Raw genomic sequence first — 19,478 nt, forward strand, 5'->3', positions numbered from 1 at the left:
TGGAAGATGACCTGTATGCAGATTCATAATACAAAATTAATGGATCTTTCTTATTGTATTCTTGTATGTTTGGCAGAAGGCTGTAGAGGAAAAAGCAATGGGACGCCTGTGAAGCGTCTGCTTAAATTCAAGATGTATAAATTACTTGACAGACCCTGCCATGGTCTATAAGAAATCAAAAACAAAGATGCATGTGTTGAGCATCATCTTAGTCTTTACCTACTGCGGTGACAGGGCAATTGGAAGGGCAAGTCATCACCATTGACACTGTTCTGATTTTTATCCCTTTGGAAGTGGACGTTTATCTTTGTGTGGCTGGTTTGGGCTTGATGATTTTCTGTTATTTCATTGTGAATTTATTGAATCTGCATTAACAAACTTCTGGGTGTGTTCAGTGTTACTTTGTAAAGTCTAGTGGGGAGCTGGTACAAGGCTACCAAACACACTATCAGGGACTGGGTTTTACAGAGGGCTTCCTGGATTACCACCTACTTATTACCAGAAAGAGGCCAAAGTATGACTTCAGGCATTGATTCAAAAACTCTGCCACCTCACCCTGAGTTTGGCTTATGGGTTTTTGTGTTTAAAATGGTGTCCTGGAGTGTCTGATAATAAAATTTTTCACTCCAGTCTGGGGCAGTGCAACTCGAAATTGACCTGTACACCGAAAGGGGTTCTAAGATTGCTTGATTGGTAAATTGGCTTCCGTGGTTGAATGGCATTGGGCAGCTAGTAACAACAGATTGATTGAAAGAATACAGTTAAAACAGTAGTGTAACCAGTCCAGCCCTTAAACCAAAGCCACTCCAATGACAATCTCATAACAGTGCACGTCAAGCCAATCCTTTTGGTGTTAACACTCAAACAGAACCTTCACCCTTATGTACTTTGGTTTGTGGCAAAAAATAGCACCCGCAGATAAAAAATGAACCGGTGCACTTCTGTCAATTTCATCTTGGTATCTAGTTCAGGTATATATCTCCTACCAGTTCCAGCAGACTAACTGGAAAACAAAGACTCATACCCTGGATGATATGCACCTTGGCATGATTTTCCAAATAGGTATTGTTTTGCCTCACAGATACAATTGCACTGTGCAGGAGGGTGAAGTTGTGTGCTAGCCTATACATCAGTTCCTTTGGCAATACAGGAAGACAAGTATAGTTTAACTGAAAGTACCATTTGAGAAAAGCCTGTTGCGGTTAATCCTTGCTGCATAGGTAGCCATTAGTGACCATAAGCTTACAGAGTAACACATTACATCTACTGTACACCACCAACAAGTTGCCTGTATAGTATTGAGCATATAACAGATGTAATCACATGATATTACTCTTATGAAACAGGAGATTTCCATGTTGCTCCTGGCTGTCATACTTAACCCTTTATCATCATCTTGGGAATTACCTGACATGTTCGTTCGCACATATTTTGTGTGGGCTATCTAGGTTTCAGCACAGAGGTGCAGAAGGCTGCCTACCATGTATTCTGGTACATGACATTTGGAGTCTCTTCATGATGTGAGGATCTTTTCTCCATAGGTCCTCCCCTCAGAGTATTGTCAGGTGCTCATGGAAGAAGGCAGTGTGCAATAGTTGGCATTAGTGACTATGGATGGTCTATTTCAGTTCTGTATTATGCTCTTTGGTCTTGTCAGTGCCAGGCTTACATCTCAGTGAAACCCTGATGAAGTAATGTTGGGTTTGCATAACAGACTGAGCATAGCTTTGAAAAGGTCACAGACCATCTGGAAAACTGCTGGGACCCAAGCTCAACTCTCCACTAGTGAGAAAGAATGTGGACCACGAAAAAGGTCAGAGCCACAAAGCTGTGACCTGGATCTTTTAAAGCTCAATAACATCTCCTTTGGCCCACCAGGTGGGCACTGCGGCATTCATTTTCTTTTCAGGTGTTTCACTGGAAGGACTGCAGAATCATGTCTCTAGGTGTGTTGTTGCAAATTCCCAAGAAGACTGTTGAGGCTACAATTAAAATGCTCATTCCTGTTTGGGATGCATTCAATTTTTGATCATGATAGCATTTTTCATAAGTAGTTTATTTAACAATATTTGAGTAAAAATGCATGTGTCTTAGATGCTGTGAGCATAAAAGTAGATTATGTGGCAGGCACATCATTTTTTTTGTGTGTGATTTTGGCCAATGCAAGAAATAAATTGCTGCTGTTGTTTTTGTTGTCCAGCATTGGTCTCCACAGATGCCTATCTATCAGGAACTTTTTATATCTGTCTGCATGAAAGCATGAATAAAAAAGTCCTCTCGATTATCAGTACAAGCTACATTTAAAGGGAAAACATTTTAAAAAATGCTATTTTGGGTAGAGTATTCCTTTAACAGAAGAAAGTTACTTGTCATTGGCAAATAATTGCAGTTCAGTTTCTGTTTTGAATGTCCATCTCTCTAATCGTTTGTTTGAGCTTGTTTGTCCTTCTTGGGCATGATTTCTTTGTAGATTTTCTAGTCTTTGTGGAAGTTAGAGAACATAACATTTTACCAAAACACTATGTAAGGTGTCAATTACTGTTGTTCCAAAAAGATATAAATACTTAAAAGTATGTGTATTACAGACCAGTTTCTTCTCTGAATAATAATATTAAGATCCAGGTGAAAGTTCTAGCTAAAAAAATAAAGAAGGTATCCCTATGTACGATATATTCAAATCAAGACAGATTTATAAAAGGTAGACCTTTAGTTTTAAACGTACTGTATATTCGTTATTTACAGTATATACAGTATATTCCACTACAGTATTTAAGTCTCCTAAGGTTCTTCTATCTTTATAGACACAGAAAAAAGATTTTGATAAAGTCAGATGCTTTTTTACTTATCAAAATGGGCTTGATCTACAATATATCTCCATGGATTCAAATATTATACTCTAATCGAGAACCTTTGGTTCATATACATACATTCTGAGTATTTTGAATTGGAACCCCCTAATCGGATAGAAATTCCTGTTTTCTACAATTCCTTGTTTGTAATTGTTATTTGAAACCCTAGCTATTCATGTTTGTATGCTACCCAATAAAAACAGGGATCATAGGGGACAGGCAGGTGCAGAAAATGTATCTTTATCCTAATGATGCAGTGCTCTGTGTCTCAGGGTCAAACATTACTGACATTCATAACAAATCTGTTGGGTGAATTTCATAAAGTCTCTTGGTGTACAATCAACTTGAACAAAAGAGTTCTCTTCCCAGTGAAGGATTTTGCATTCCAGGTTAAACACAATTCATTTTCATTGATGATGACATAATTTGTTTAAATATTCAGGTGTAACTGTTACAAGGAAAACGGTTAAAGACCCGTTAAAACCTAATCAAAACAATTTGATAGAAAGTATTAAAAAAGACATTAGTATGTGGTTATTCCTTCTGGGGGGTCATTCATTCCACTCCCGCTATTCCAGGTGGGAGAATTAACATTTTCAAAATGAAGACCTGTCTTAGGCTGCTGTACCTCTTTCAGAACATACCATTTAATATCAGCAAATCTTTTTGTTCATTCACTTGGAATTCAGAAGAACTACACATTAAAAAGAAGGTGTCATGGTGTTGTCCAGCTTTCTGTTCTCTTACTGGATTGCAAGTATATGTACACTGAGATTTTGAAAGGTGGAAGAAGCTCTCTTAGTTTAAAGAATCACCTTATGTACTGATCTTAAGAGAATCTCTGTTATTCAGATTATAACTAAATTGTGTTATTTAGATTGTGGTTCTTTTAGGATAGTTCTAAACCAGGGGTGGGCAGATTCAGTCCTGGAGGGCCGCAGTGGTTGCAGGTTTTTGTTTCAACCCAGTTGCTTAATTAAAAACCAATCCTTGTCAATTATTTAATTGCATGGCTTGCTAGTGCTTTAACTCTGCCATGTCAGGTCATTCTCAAATCCTAGATTTATTTTCCTTTCTAAGGAAATCATCCAAATGATTTGAAGTCTAAAACAGATGAGTAATTCTCAGTGCTTCACTTTTTTCTCTTCACTTTCCTTCCAAGTATTTAATTAAACCAAATAGTGTGTGATAAATACACACAGGTGTAAATGAAAACAAGCTAAATGGAGAAATGCTGGTCTCTTTCGTCATTTGCATGGTATTGCTAATTAGGAGCAATTAAAAACCAAGAATACGGCTGTTTAAGACTAAAATAAGCAATAAGGGTTCAAAATCTTAACGAGCGAGACAACTAAAGTGAAGCTGAAGTGTTACTTGAGCAATAAGGGCTTCTTATTAAGCAATTGGGTTGGAGCAAAAACCTGCAGCCACTGCGGCCCTCCAGGACTGAATCTGCCCACCCCTGTTCTAAACAGGACGACACTCTATATGCTTTTCAAGATGCCTCCGACACAGATTGTCAAAAGAACATCTATATTACGGCATCTTTAATCTATACACATTAAAATTGCTTACTGTATGTCGAGCATAATTTTTTGACATACTGCTAAACACTTTAGGAAGTTAAGTGATTTACTAGAAATCACATGGAGAGTCAATGGAAATTATGTGGGTTTATGGACCTTAACCATCAGACCACATTGCGATTTAATGAACTGAAAAAAAATGCTTGTTGATGACTTAAATACGAGTATGCAAAAATTAGTACATACATTAACTTCATTAAAATACATTTGAATGCATTTAATAAGTGAATGATTTAACTGATTCCGTTACCTAATGAATTGATGAATTGAATTATTATATTAACTCAATGACCTTAATTAATAAAATAAGTTTGGGCTCCAAGTCAAATTAAATGAGGCATGGTTGGGGTTTAGGGTAAGTGTTAGTGGAGTTAAGTTACAGAAACTAAAGTGATTAACTCTGATTGTGGCTCGTTGTTAGGCTATATTTCAATTGGTGGTTCACATACTATAAATACACAACCCTCATTGTGAGCAAATGACAAATTCCCATTGATAACAATGAATTGGAGGCAAAATGGGTGGCATAACTGTCACCATTACAACTTTATCTCCCTCATTCTAATATGTTAAGTTCTTTGTTAAGTAAATGAATGGGGGGTGTAGCCCCATGGATGCTGATTTGTGGCATATTGCAGATAGCACATTCACATCTTAAAGTGTGTTGCCATGTAACCTTGAGCAAGACATTTGATCTGCTTCAGCTTGGCACCACACGCTGCTACCAATTAGATGTGCATGCGCATTTGATTTTATTTGCCTTAAAGCTCATGAGCATTAGAACCAATATTATAATTGCTTCTTAAGACAACCTCTGCCATAAATCATACATCATATGATTTTCAGTGAGGTCATCACCAATCTTTTGAGGTGTGCCATTTGTCTTGAGTCTGAATGTCACGTGCTCTCTGTGTCTGTGATCTGTCCCAGGTTGACAAGACAGAGGACAAGTCTCTGGAGGAGCGAGGACGGATCATGATCTCCTTGAAGTACAGCTCCCAGAAGTCAGGGTTGATTGTTGGAATCCTGCGCTGTGCACACCTGGCAGCTATGGATGCTAATGGCTTCTCTGATCCATATGTCAAAACGTAAGCTGTCAACCACGAGCTGTCATCAGCTTCTTTAGCTCTTATTTCATTTCTAGCACTCATGTGCCCTCATCAAATTATCCTTTGAAAAAAATTTCCAGTGCCAGTGAAATGGACTAGAAAATAGAAATCAAGCATGAAATCCATTGTTCTGTGCTGCCAATGGAAGTGTGTGTCTTCTGACCTTTAGGTGGCTAATTCTTGACTGTATAATAAAATTCAATATTCATGTTCAGATTATTTCTAATGATGGAACACTGCACAACATTTTGTTATGGTGCATTAAAGTCACTAATATATAAATAATGGCACTTTGTGTACTTTAACTTGGTAGTTAGTGATGGCTATTGTTTTAATAAGACTGGATACTTAAAAATAAGGTTGATTTTTAATGATTTGTTTCATTCTTTTTTTCTGAGTTGTGACAGCCTTAAGCATGTCACAAATGCTTTTCAGTCCGAGACCTCATGTAACCATCCATTTTCAAGGTTTATTCAATGTTAGCGTCAGAGCAAGACAAATCCTATTTTGGTAGTGTTAGGTAGGTATCAGACTTAAACTAACTCTGAATGAGTTCACTAAATGGCATGATTGCACACACATGTACTGGGCTGATTGTAAGCCACTAATTAAGTTAGTAAACTTTGAGATGTAGGAAGAAAACCAACACAGCCATATGAAGAATGTGCAGACCCCAAGCTGACAGTGACTAGGCCAGAACTCTGTCTCAGTCTTCTGGCCATTGTCTTGTTTAATGTTATTTCAGATCACCTCATAATAATTGTATTCTTCTGTTAAGGCTTTGGTGTCAAAGATACAGAATCTAACTCCAATGTAAAAATGGTTGTCAGTCTATCTCTTTCTTATACCAAAATCTAGAAGATGAAGAAAAGGGAGGTCCAGAGTTCACAAACTGGGTTGAGAAAATCAGTAATTCAACAGTAAACCCTTATTTATTATTTCCATCCATCCATTATCCAACCCGCTATATCCTAACTACAGGGTCACGGGGGTCTGTTGGATTCAATCCCAGCCAACATAGGGCGCAAGGCAGGAAACAAACCCCGGGCAAGGCGCCAGCCCACCACAGGGCATATTTATTATTTATATATTCAAATTCAAAGACATTTGTCTGGGAACCACAACTTAAATATATTATTTTACAAGCTAGTGCCCTTTACCATCACTTCTTGTAGTCACACATGAGTGGTCTTTCACACTCACTCCATCAAACCTATGCAGCATCCCCATGACACGATTGCCTCTTTGGAAATAATACCACTAAATCCTAAACCACAAAGAGACTAATCACTGCTATAATTAATAAAAAAATTACCAAGTGATAGAAAAAAATAACATGTAAAACTAAAATAAAAGGAAATGTAAAAACCTCTGAATACTCCCACATAAAACCACAAAACAGAAATTGAACAACATATTGGATTCTAGCAGATGCTGTCTGCTAGTTTTCCTTTTTTGCTGCATTTTAAGCCTCTTATCTTACTCCCATGAGCACTAGGCATGCAAAGTGCATTATAAATAACCTCATTTTTATTACTATTCTCACAAGAGTTCAGCAGGTAGTATTAGATGTTAAAAAAATAAACTGATGGACATGAACGAGCAGCTACATTCTGGGCTCCAAGTCAATAATAATAATAATAGGAGTCTTTAATAAACAGTTAGGGATGACCAAAAAAAAATCAAAAACATGTAACACAACTAACACTCTCTAATTCTCTTAATCCAGTTAAGTGTTCCTGTGGGCCAGAGTATATCCAGGCAGATCCAGGCACAAGCCAAGACCAGCCCTGGCGACAGGACATCACATGGTCCACAGATGCACACACCTTCAAAGCCTCATTGCTTTGCGGAAAAATATGAGAAATGTCCAAACAAAGGTTGAGACTAAACTCTACCAAAGGTGCAAGTCCAGTTCAGTGCATGCTCACAAACACCCATATTCACTGAGGTCCAATAAGAGACACCAGTCAACCTAAACAAATGGCCTGCTTGATAATGCTACCCTCACACCTACTGAAGAAAGCCAATTAATGATAACCTTGGTGATTCTTTTTATGACGTTTACTCAGGTTTCTCTAGTCAACTTTTTTTTCCCCAAGTACTTGGGACTGAAACATGATGTGTCAGCCTGGCATTAAGTACGTTTGGCTGAAGACCAATTATCATGAATTGGCCCATGAGTTAGAAGTCTCTTAAGGCATACTTGCAGAAGGCACATTGTTTAAGAAAGAAAAAGAGTACATAAACTGGCTCAAATAAACTGAGGATTGTGGGTTCAAAGTTTATTCTGACAGCATCAAGGCGGGAACCAACCTTGGACTTTATGGTAATCCACCACAGGCCTCACTCACATTCACACAGGGCCAATTTAGTCGCCATTTTCCATTTTGGGATATGGCAGGGAAAAACATTAGTTTAAAAGAGGTGTACTTTAAATACTACTAATGCCAAAAATTTTGTTTCCTTTTTTTAATATTGCTTTTCCATTTCCACTCACAGTTACAGATATTTTTTAATATAATGTGCTTCTTTGTGTTCCCCTTAATTAATTCTGAGAGCCTTCACTTTTAATCCAACTTTAGATTAAACATAAAGCAAAATATTAACTTTAGCAAGTATTAGATAAGCAGTAATGGAATAGACAGAATCTAATAGAATTAAGGTTTTACAATAGTGTAATTAACATTACAACAAAGAAATATGATAAGAAGCAACTGGTTAGAATTTATTTTGATTTTCCTTCCACTAATATTAATATATAAGATAGAAAGCCTGAATGGTATGTACAGTAACGTTGTCAACTACAGCAGCTCAACCTGATGACAACAACTGCATGCTGACACACACCATTACTGAGTACTTGGAAATAATTTAATGAAAAGGTAAATAATTCACTCATTAATATGAAAAGCTAATAATCTTGTTTACTCTGATTTCATGTGTTAAGAATCTGCACAATATCCTTCCTGGCAGCCTAGGAGAACTAAATGTCTTTCAATTGTAATTCCTAATTCTTAAAATCATCAACAACTCTTAGTTGCAGTTAATAATCAAATGATTGTCAAATATGCTGCTTATTTATCAGAACCAGCCTTGCATATCATTCATCTTTAAGATTCCTTGTTATTTTGTGGGAAATCAAAGAAAACTGTGTTATAGAAGTAAAAAATTTTACTAACAGCTTGCACAAAGTCACAAAAATTCACATTGAACATCCATTCATTTCTAAAATGGCTTTGCCCTGTTCAGAGCTAAGAGGATTGGCCTAGTCCTTTAGATGTAAAGCAGGAGCCAGCCTTTGATGGAGTGTTAGCCCATAATGGCGTCCACTCACACATACAAACTTTCACTCAAAATGGGCCAAGTCTGAGCTGGCAATCAACTTACTGAAGACCAACTTATATAGTGTCACAAACTAGACTCAGAGTCATAGAAAGGTTTGGGGCAGCCACCCATATAATTGGTTTCCTGGCTGGAAAGGTCATTTTAAGTGAATACAGCACCGATGTGCACACAAACGAGTCCAAAACAGAACTGAGGGAATAGGGAAAAGGTGGAGGCTTTTAAAGGGGAAGACAGGAAGTGAGGTCAGAGGGGTCGGGCTAATGAAGGTCTTCAGCCATAGGTTCGAGCCTGGACGTGACATCACAGGGGCCGGAGCCGGCAAGGTCTCCTTCCATAGGCTCGGTCCTGGAAGTGACATCAAGAGGGCCAGGTAGGATCTCCCATGAATGGTCTACAGGAAAGGGAGAAAAAGAGTCAGTGCACTCTGCCACATCCCGGTATGACTCGGAATTGCCCTTACTCAAGCCCTTTAGCTGCCTCCCATGCACACATGTGTAACAATAGACATGAATAGAAAGTGCAAACCCCACACAGGCAGGGGCCTAGCCGGAATTTAAAACCAGGACTCTGAATGCTGGAAGAAAACCCTAGAAACACAAGGCTAACCACCACAGGCACTGAGCCATCCTCACACAAAAATGTACAACACACAATTAGCAAATCGCAAAACAGAAAGCAAGTGTCATATGAATGTAAGGTTCTGCATTATGGTGGCATTATAAAGAAAGATTTTCCATATTAAATTTTGCTAACTTTCACTTTTGTGTGAATTGATTAAAATTATAACTTACTGTTTTATGAGAAAAATTCCCATGTTGAGAGTGTGCATTGCTATACTGAATAGCTCCTCTGCCCTTGTCTTTCTCAGTAGTTTTAACTCTCTGTTCCAGTCATCTTTGTAAGAGGTCCTGCCTTTCAGAGTTGCAATCTTGTCACTTCACAAGTCAGCTCTTCTTTATAGGTGTAACCAGATCTCTGAGGTGTTTTTCAAACACCATTTGGTTAATTTTTGTTATAGAAGCAATAGGCTATATGCACGCTCTTTTCTGGATTCCACATCAGCCAGCTCCTACACTTCCGGCACTCATATCAAAACAGACTAGTTATGACATTTTTCACCAAATCTCTTTATGGCGTACCCAGACTTATGGTAAATGAAAAGTTTAAAAAGAAAAAAACAACAAAATTTACTGGGTGTTAATGTTTAAAAAACAAACAATCCAGACCAGGACCTCAGTGAATCTCCCTTCCAAAAGTAAGCCTCACCTCAGACAGCCAGACCCAAAAACTCAAGAGGCAGGCTCTCATGCCTGCCCAGGCCCAAAATGGAATGTCAGATTTAAAAGTTCAAGAATACTTTAAATATTAATTTATATATACATATATATATATATATATATATATATATATATATATATATATATATATATATATATATATATATATATACATACACTAGCCATAGAATAATTTAAAAACATTTGCTATCTCTTGCCCTACGTGCACTTTCAGCTACTTTTCTTGATATATCATGGGTGTGAATATTTCATCACCAGCACTCCCTCTCTCAAGTATGTTCCCATTGTAATCTTTCTAGTTAGCCAATAAAAGGTGTTATTTTGCTTAACGTCTCACTACATCCATAATGGATAACATGGTAAAACACCCTAGTGCTACAAGTATGTTCCCATAAAGCCTGCTTTTTAGACTTTGCCGTTATTTTTGAGTGTGCTTTCTCGCATCCTGTCTGCATTTATAGAATACATGCTTTCTTTGAAGATGACTTTCTACATGCATCCCATGCCATTACTCCTCCTCTCACTTCTTTTTTAATCACATCACCAAAGCCAAACTGACCAGTCACACAAAAGCTAAACTGACCAGTCATATATATAGATTGGCTAGTTGAGTTCACTGAATTGCACCAACTTAGTCCTGAGTTAAAATCAAATAGTTTTTATTATAAATAGTTCCTTTTTACAGTCTCTTCTAATAACTACACATAATACCATCTGTCCTTCACTCCTTCCTTTACTCCTCCAGCAAGTGGTGTCTTCTTCCACCTGTACTCCGACCTCCAGACTGAGGTAAGGTAGCTGTTTTTATACAGTACTTGATTCAGGAGTGTTTTGGTGCCATAAAATTACAATCAGTAAGCAGTGAAGTCCTCTTCCAGCAGCTCTGTCTGATGGCCACTGAGGAACTTGACAAGGATGCGTTTCTGAATTACTTCTGTCATGTAGCCCAGTAGGAGTCCAAACAGAAAGTAGCCCTGGAGATCACTAACACCTAACGTACAGGGGGAATGACGGTTCTTTGTATGCCGTGTCCCCAAATCCATTCATTATTTCCTCCCCCCAATAGGGAGAGGGAACAGGAACTATCTTTGCAAGCATGCTCCACCATCCAAACTGCCCTTCCATAATGGAGGTCCTTCTTCCATCTCAGTCCCGATGCCAGTTCATCCACTATGGCATTCATAATAAATACACATATATATATACAGTACAGTACAATATATAGTCAAAAATATACTGAAAAATGCCCATGAAACAAGAGGATTAAATAGCCTGACTTGGATGACAAAGTTAAAAAAGAATCTTTGTAAATGAAGAATTAATTTGTATAAACAAAGGGAGCACTAAAAATGGCAAAAACAGGAAAAAGTAGGACCAATCTGCAAGTCAAAACAAAACATTCCACATAAATTAAATTAACATAAGGGGAACACAAAAAGAAATAAATTATTGAAACACTGGAAAATACTTAATGAAAAACAGAAAAAAATAGCAGAAATGTTTTTATTAACAAATACAGTAAAATCTTTTCCAAAATGCAACTAATAAAATCAAACAAAAGCAAAAAGAAACTAAAGCCATGGATGAAGCCTCAGCAATGCCATAACACCCTCTACTGCAGAGCTTCTCCAAACCAGTCCTGGGACGCCATCTTTGGCTGCAGGTTTTCAACCCAAACAATTAATTTTTTTGATTGGTCTCCTGCCTTAATCAAGCATTAGTTATTTCCTCATTTTGATGCTTTTCTAGTGTCAATCCAAAAATTGCAAACTGGCTGTGCTGCATTTTTATTGAATAATCAAGTATTTGTGTGTTAATGAGTAAGAATTCATTGGTTTTGCTTTTCAGTATTTTGTTCTTTTTGACTGTTCTGGGGATGTAAGCCATAATTTACTAATAAGCACTCACACTGAAAGAGCTACGCTTAAGCACTCAGTGTTGTTTGCACTGGTGTCTGCTTTGCTTGTCTTTAATTATCAGTATTTGGATACAATTAAGATGGCAAACTCCACAAGGGAAGTGAATTAGAAAGGAAATGACAAAACAGAGCATTCTAGGGCCATGGCAAAAAAAACACAAATACTGTATTTCTTAATTTCTTATAAACGTCAGATCACAGAATGCCTCACTTTTCCAAATGCAAGATAAAAAGAACAAGAAAAGGTTAGCTAAACAAAAAATGAGATCAACCTGAGGTAAAAAATGACTCACTGATTGTGAAACTGGTTGAAACAAAAACCTGCAGCCACAATGGGGACCCAAGGTCTAAAGCTGAGAGCTGCCATTCAAATTCACAGCCATGTTTGGCCCATCTTGCGTGACATGATGCTGCCACCTGCTGGTTATATCCCTAAACATAGTAAATGAGGCCAGCTATTTTTTTTTCAAAATCTAAAACCATTTAATGCATTATTTATTCATAATAAAGCTTTTTTTATTGCTATAGAGATTTCTATCCAGTGACTGACACCATATTTAAAATAATACCTTGCTTTGTTTCATGAATCTGAAAAGCAGAAGCACCTCTTGCATGTACTGGTCCATGTTCATGTTATTTGTTGTAAAAAATATATATATAAATACAAAAAATAAAATGTCAAGTGACACACGTTATCTTCCCATCGTAATCTCTAATACTGAGTAGTGTACATGGCACCAAGAGCCACATTAACTGAGCAGTTCAGGAGTTACTTTTCTGCTTCTGCTCTCAATGGCCAGCACAATGTTAATGTCCAGTTGATTGTCCTTAGACAAACAAAACACAACCAGAGACAATAACAGAGACAATTCTTTGCTTTTGCTATAGGTATCTGAAACCAGATGTGGAGAAGAAGTCAAAGCACAAAACAGCCGTGAAAAAGAAGACCCTGAATCCAGAGTTTAATGAGGTGATCCCAGCCTCCTGCCTTGTTTCACTAATGTTTTCATGTGTGTAACATCCTGGAGAGTGCGCATGTCATTTTGTTGAGCATAGGCCCAATATGTGTGTGACCCATTTATGTTTTTCTTAGGAGTTCTTCTATGAAATCAAACATGCTGACCTCACCAAGAAGACTCTTGAAGTAACTGTATGGGATTATGACATTGGGAAGTCTAATGACTTTATAGGTAAAAACCTCTCTCTGTATTTTATGGAGGCTGTGGTGTGGCACAGACAAACTGGGAAATATGAGATAAAGCACAAAAAAGTAAGTTATTTCCAAAAACAGGAGAGCAAAAGTGTCTTCTTTTATTATCTATCTATCTATCTAACTGAAAGGGAAAAGGTACTTTGCGGGCATTGCTATTATGAATGTGGCCACTAGATGGTGAAAATTCACGAATGCAGGAAGAATATTACAGGAACAGTACTAGAACATTGGAATGATTTTGACAAAAACATGAGGATTATATCTGTTGAAATATTGAAAAGGTAGCTTTCAGTAAGTCAGGGAAAAATATTATTTACATTTTCTATAAAAAGTATTCACCCCTTTAGAGGTTTTCACATTTTATTGTTATACAACAATGTATTTCTTATATAGCCCACAATCACACAATGCATGCCTCAAAGGGCTTTATTGACAACACCCTAGATTTGACTCTCAAGAAAAAACTCCTAAAAAAACCCTGTAAAAAATGGAAGATATCTTTGGAATGGTAATTCAGAGAAAATCCCTCTACTAGGTAGGTTGGACATGCAATGGGTGTTAAAAATGGAGTGAATAGAACACACAAGTAATCAAGTAATCATACAAGTAATCCTCATCACAGAGCTACATGGCCAATCTATCACTGCCACTTCAGAAATACAATATAATAGTATAAAATACTTTGTTCTGGAAAAGCGCTCTTCACTAAGTGCAGGCACAGGGAGCTGTGACAACTCTCGAGGCAAAATGCAACAATAGATTATACCAGTCACTAAATACAGAGGTTAGGAGCATGCGCTGATAGAGCACATTGCTGCACCCACCACATGACGAACCAACTCAGGATCCCAGATTAGGACCTGAGTGCAGCCTCGGCACCACACTAAGTTCAGATGGAATGGAACCAGTGCAAGGCCCTTTCATGGTGGCTGGAGTGCCAATACTGCCACCAACCCCCAGGTCTTTCCCTGCAGGTTGGAGGGCCTACATGCAGGGCTGGATGCAGATTAATGTTATACCCAGGAAGGAGCAATTGCAGGTTAAGGGCCCTGCTCAAGGGCCCAACAGAGTAGAGTCACTTTTGGCATTTACGGGATTCAAACAGGCAACCTTCCGATTGCCAGTGCAAATCCCTAGCCTTAGAGCCACCACTCCGCCAATACAGAATTATCACATAAAAGAATACAGATTTATTCAAATGCATCAAAAATAAAGTCGAAAATTATTAACATAAATGAAAAACAACATTTTCTGTTCATCAGTTATTTGTAGAACTTCAGTCAGATTGCTTGAAAGGAATGAGACAAGCCTGAGTCTTGGAGATCTCGGCCAACTAGCTGCCTGCCCCTACTGGCCATTCTACAGCTGAGTCAGTGCTGATGAAAGGCTCCTTCTACACAATGATTTCAGTGTTCCTTTATCAGAGATGACTTTTCCATAGGCAGGCTAACAACTTGGCAGTAGAGTAACGACACCAAGTGCCTCATGAGGATACCGAGAAGAGAAACAGAAGAGGGGAGCATTATTAACCGTTTATAAATATTGTATTAGTTATATGCCACTCCTGGATTTAATTTGGCTTTATTGAAATTGATCAACCGAAAAAGACTCTTTGATGTCCAAGTGAAAACAGATTTTTACAAAGTAGTCTACATAACAAATATAAAACACTAAATGATCAATTGCGTAAGTATTTACCCCCTTTAATACAACACATCTAAATCATCACCAGTGCGGGCAATTGGTTTAAGAAGTCACCTCATTAATTCAGTGGAGATCACCTGGCTGGGATTTCAGATAGATAGATAGATAGATACTTTATTAATCCCAAGGAGAAATTCACATACTCCAGCAGCAGCATACTGATAAAAACAATATTAAATTAAAGACTGATAAAAATGCAGGTATAACAGACAGTAACTTTGTATAATGTTAATGTTTACCCCCCCATGTTAATGTTACCCCCCCAGGTGGAATTGAAGAGTCGCATGGTGTGGGGGAGGAGCAATCTCCTCAGTCTGTCAGTGGAACAGGACAGTGACAGCAGTCTATCGCTGAAGCTGCTTCTCTGTCTGGAGATGATACTGTTCAGTGGATGCAGTGGATTCTCCATGATTGGCAGGAGCCTGCTCAGCGCCCGTCGCTCTGCCACAGATGTTAAACTGTCCAGCTCCATGCCTACAATAGAGCCTGCCTTCCTCAACAGTTTGTCCAGGCATGAGGCGTCCCTCTTCTTTATGCTGCCTCCCCAGCACACCACCACGTAGAAGAGGGCGCTCACCACAATTGTCTGATAGAACATCTGCAGCATCTTATTGTAGATGTTGAAGGACGCCAGCCTTCTAAGGAAGTATAGTTGGCTCTGTCCTCTCTTGCACAGAGCATCAGTATTGGCAGTCCAGTCCAATTTATCATCCAGTTGCACTCCCAGGTATTTATAGGTCTTCACCCTCTGCACACAGTCACCTCTGATGATCACAGGGTCCATGAGGGTCCTGGTCCTCCTAAAATCCACCACCAGCTCCTTGGTTTTGCTAGTGTTCAGTTGTAGGTGGTTTGAGTTGCACCATTTAACAAAGTTCTTATTAGGTTCCTGTACTCCTCCTCCTGCCCACTCCTGATGCAGCCCATAATAGCAGTGTCGTCAGCGAACTTTTGCACGTGGCAGGATTCCAAGTTGTATTGGAAGTTCGATGTATATAGGCTGAACAGGACCGGAGAAAGTACAGTCCCCTGCAGCGCTCCTGTGCTGCTGACCACAATGTCAGACCTGCAGTTCCCGAGACACACATACTGAGGACTGTCTGTAAGATAGTCCACGATCCATGCCACCAGGTATGAATCTACTCCCATCTCTGTCAGTGTGTCCCTAAGGAGCAGAGGTTGGATGGCGTTGAAGGCGCTAGAGAAGTCCAGAAACATAATTTTTACAGCACCACTGCCTCTGTCCAAGTGGGAGAGGGATCAGTGTAGCATATAGATGATGGCATCCTCTGCTCCCACCTTCTCCTGGCATGCGAACTGCAGAGGGTTGAGGATGTGGTGGACCTGTGGCCTCAGGTGGTGAAGCAGCAGCCGCTCCATGGTCTTCATCACATGTGATATCAGGGTGACAGGCCAGAAGTCATTCAGCTCACTAGGTCATGATACCTTTGAGACTGGGGTGATGCAAGATGTTTTCCAAAGCCTCAGGACTCTCCCCTGTTCCAGGCTCAGGTTGAAGATGCGCTGTAGAGGACTCCCCAGCTCTAACGCACAGGCCTTCAGCAGTCGTGGTGATACTCCATCTGGACCCACTGCTTTGCTGGCACAAAGTCTCCTCAGCTCTCTGCTTACCTGGGCTGCTGTAATTGTGGGTGGGGGGAAACTCTCTCCATTGGGATTAATAAAGTATCTATCTATCTATCTATCTATCTATCTATCTATCTATCTATCTATCTATCTATCTATCTATCTATCTATCTATCTATCAGCAGAGGGATGGGTGGAGGGTGCAGTACTCGGAGGTGAGAGTGGGTTAGGGTGGTCAAACCTGTTAAAGAAGTTGTTCATCAGGTTTGCTCTCTCCACATCTCTCTCAATGGTGGCACCCCGCTTCGAGCTGTAGCCAGTGATGATCTTCATCCCATCCCACACTTCCTTCATGCTGTTATTCTGGAACTTCTGCTCCAGCTTTCTTCTGTACTGCTCCTTCACCGCCCTGAGCTGGACTCGGAGTTCCTTCTGCACGTGCTTGAGCTCATGCTGATCACCACCTTTAAAAGCCCTTTTCTTCTGGTTCAAAAGACTCTTGATGTCACTTTTAATCCATGGCTTGCTGTTAGCATAACAGTGTACTGTTCTTACTGGAACTACAATGTCCATACAGAAGTTGATGTAGTCAGTAGTGTACTTAACAACCTCCTCAATGTTCTCACTATATGATCCCTGCAGGATATCCCAGTCCGTAGTTCCAAAGCAGTCTCTCAGAGCCTGCTGTGCCTCAGGGGACCACTTTCTGAGTGAGCGTGTGGTTGTAGGTAGCTCCCTCACTCTGGGTTTGTAGTGAGGCTGAAGCAGAACCAGGTTATGATCTGCTATCCCAAGCGCAGGCAGTATTGAGGTGCTGTATGCATCTTTAATGTTTGCATACAGTAGGTCAATAGTCCTATTTCCCCAGGTGTTACAACCCACATACTGGGAGAAGGCAGGTAATGTTTTGTCCAGTGTCACATGGTTAAAGTCTCCAGCGATTAGCACAAGCGCCTTGGGGTGCTGTGTTTGCAGTTTAGCAGCAGCAGTATGGATGATGTCACTCGCTATCTTCACGTCTGCCCGAGGAGGGATGTAAACAATAACAACAATGACGTGTCCAAACTCTCTGGGCAAGTAATAGGGACGCAGACTTACAGCCAACAGTTCGATGTCCCTGCAGCAACTGGAGATTTTGACATTTACATGTCCAGAGTTGCACCACCTTGTATTCACACTGACAGCGAGTCCTCCTCCTTTCCGCTTCCAGCAGGTATTTGCGTCTCTGTCTGCTCTAACTGTGCTAAACCCAGGTAGATCCACGTTAGCATCTGGGATGTTAGTTGTTAGCCACGTCTCACAAAAACACAACAAACTGCATTCTCTGTAGGTCAATCGTCAGTTCGTCGATCTTATTTGGTAGTGAGTTCACATTTCCCAGGATCACAGAAGGCACCGAAGGCTTATATCACCACTTTCTCACTAGCCGCTTAGCCTTTAGCTTAGAACCGGTCTTGCTGTCACGATGCCGCCTTCTTACCTCGTCAGGTAAATGGGGAACCATGCTGGTACGGGCCTTTTTTCTCAGTGCTTGAAGTTGACTACCTGAATAGACGAGTCTCAGTGTGTAAAAATCTATGTCCAAGTAGTAAAAAGTACTAAAAAGTTTCCAGGGAACGAGTCCACATAAAAGAAAGTGGTAGGAGTGATTAGAGATATAGATAAAAAGGTAGAAATATAAAGTCTTACACGGAGCTGCTGGAAAGGCTGCCACTCGCGGACGGCGCCTGAGTCAAAAAGTTGATAGTAGTCTAAATGCACATTATCTGGAAGGTCCACCTTATGGTGAGTCAGTATGGTGGCTTGATCTACACAATGAAGACTAAGGAACACACCAAGTAACTCTGTGAAAAGGTGATGGAAAAGCATAGGAGATGAAGAAAAAAATATCCAAGTAATAATAATATAATAATAATATTTATTTATATAGCACATTTTCATACAAATGATGTAACTCAAAGTGCTTTACAGGATGAAGAAAGAGAAAAAAGGCAAAATATAAAAATAAAATTAGGCAATACTAATTAACATAGAATAAAAGTAAGGCTTGATGGCTAGAGAGGACAGAAAAAACAAAAAAAAAACTCCAGACGGCTGTAGAAAAAAAATCTGCAGGGGTTCTGAGGCCATGAGACCGCCCAGCCCCTCTAGGCATTCTACCTAACATAAATGATCTAAATCAGTCCTCATATTATTCAGGCTTCACATGGAAGAACCTGATGATGAGAATCATGTCTGAATATCTTTTTCAGTCTAGTTAAATCAATCATTAAGAACTGGTGTATGTAGCTGGTAACCTGCCCAGAGCAGGCAATCCATGAAAACTGAGTGATTCTAGAAGACAAACACTAGTGAAGAAGGCCACCAAGAGATCTATGAGAACTCTGAAAATGTTCCAAACTACAGTGGCTTATAGTGGAGAGTCTCTGCACACAATAACCATTTTCATGGTGCTTCACCAGTCACAACTTTATGGGAGAGTGGCAAAGAGAAAACCACTGTTAAAAACAAAATGCAAATGACATGTCAGCTAAAGTGTGCCATGAGAGACTCTGAAGTCAGCCAGAAGGTTCTACTGTTGAGACCAAAATTGTGCCTTTTGGCTATCAGACTAACAGCCTTGTTTGAAAATAGCACATTATGAAAAAGACTCCACTGTGGTGGCAACATCATGCTACACTGGGTGCTTTTCTGCAGAAGGCTTTGAAAGAGTTGTGAGGGTACTGGGTAAAATGAATGCAACAAATTACAGGGAAATCCTGGAGGATAACTCAATGCAGTTTGCAATTCTCCTACACACTGGTAGATTAGGTTTCCAGCATGACAAAGACTCCAAGCATAAAGCCAAGGCTACACAGGAATGACT

At 39.4% G+C, this 19,478-nt stretch overlaps 1 protein-coding gene across 2 annotated transcripts in view; it reads left to right on the forward strand.

The window, feature by feature from the left end:
- Positions 1 to 19,478, forward strand: part of doc2b (double C2-like domains, beta) — a 462,393-nt gene that overhangs the window by 426,178 nt on the left and 16,737 nt on the right. For both annotated transcript variants that reach the window (XM_051930789.1, XM_028807125.2), the window contains 3 exons: positions 5,366 to 5,523; positions 12,997 to 13,078; positions 13,202 to 13,298. In XM_051930789.1, the coding sequence (XP_051786749.1) occupies positions 5,366 to 5,523; positions 12,997 to 13,078; positions 13,202 to 13,298 (337 nt within the window). The remainder of the gene's footprint in view (positions 1 to 5,365; positions 5,524 to 12,996; positions 13,079 to 13,201; positions 13,299 to 19,478) is intronic.

Source organism: Erpetoichthys calabaricus, chromosome 8 (genome assembly GCF_900747795.2).
Source record: "Erpetoichthys calabaricus chromosome 8, fErpCal1.3, whole genome shotgun sequence".
In the NCBI taxonomy this organism is placed as follows: Eukaryota; Metazoa; Chordata; class Cladistia; order Polypteriformes; family Polypteridae; genus Erpetoichthys; species Erpetoichthys calabaricus.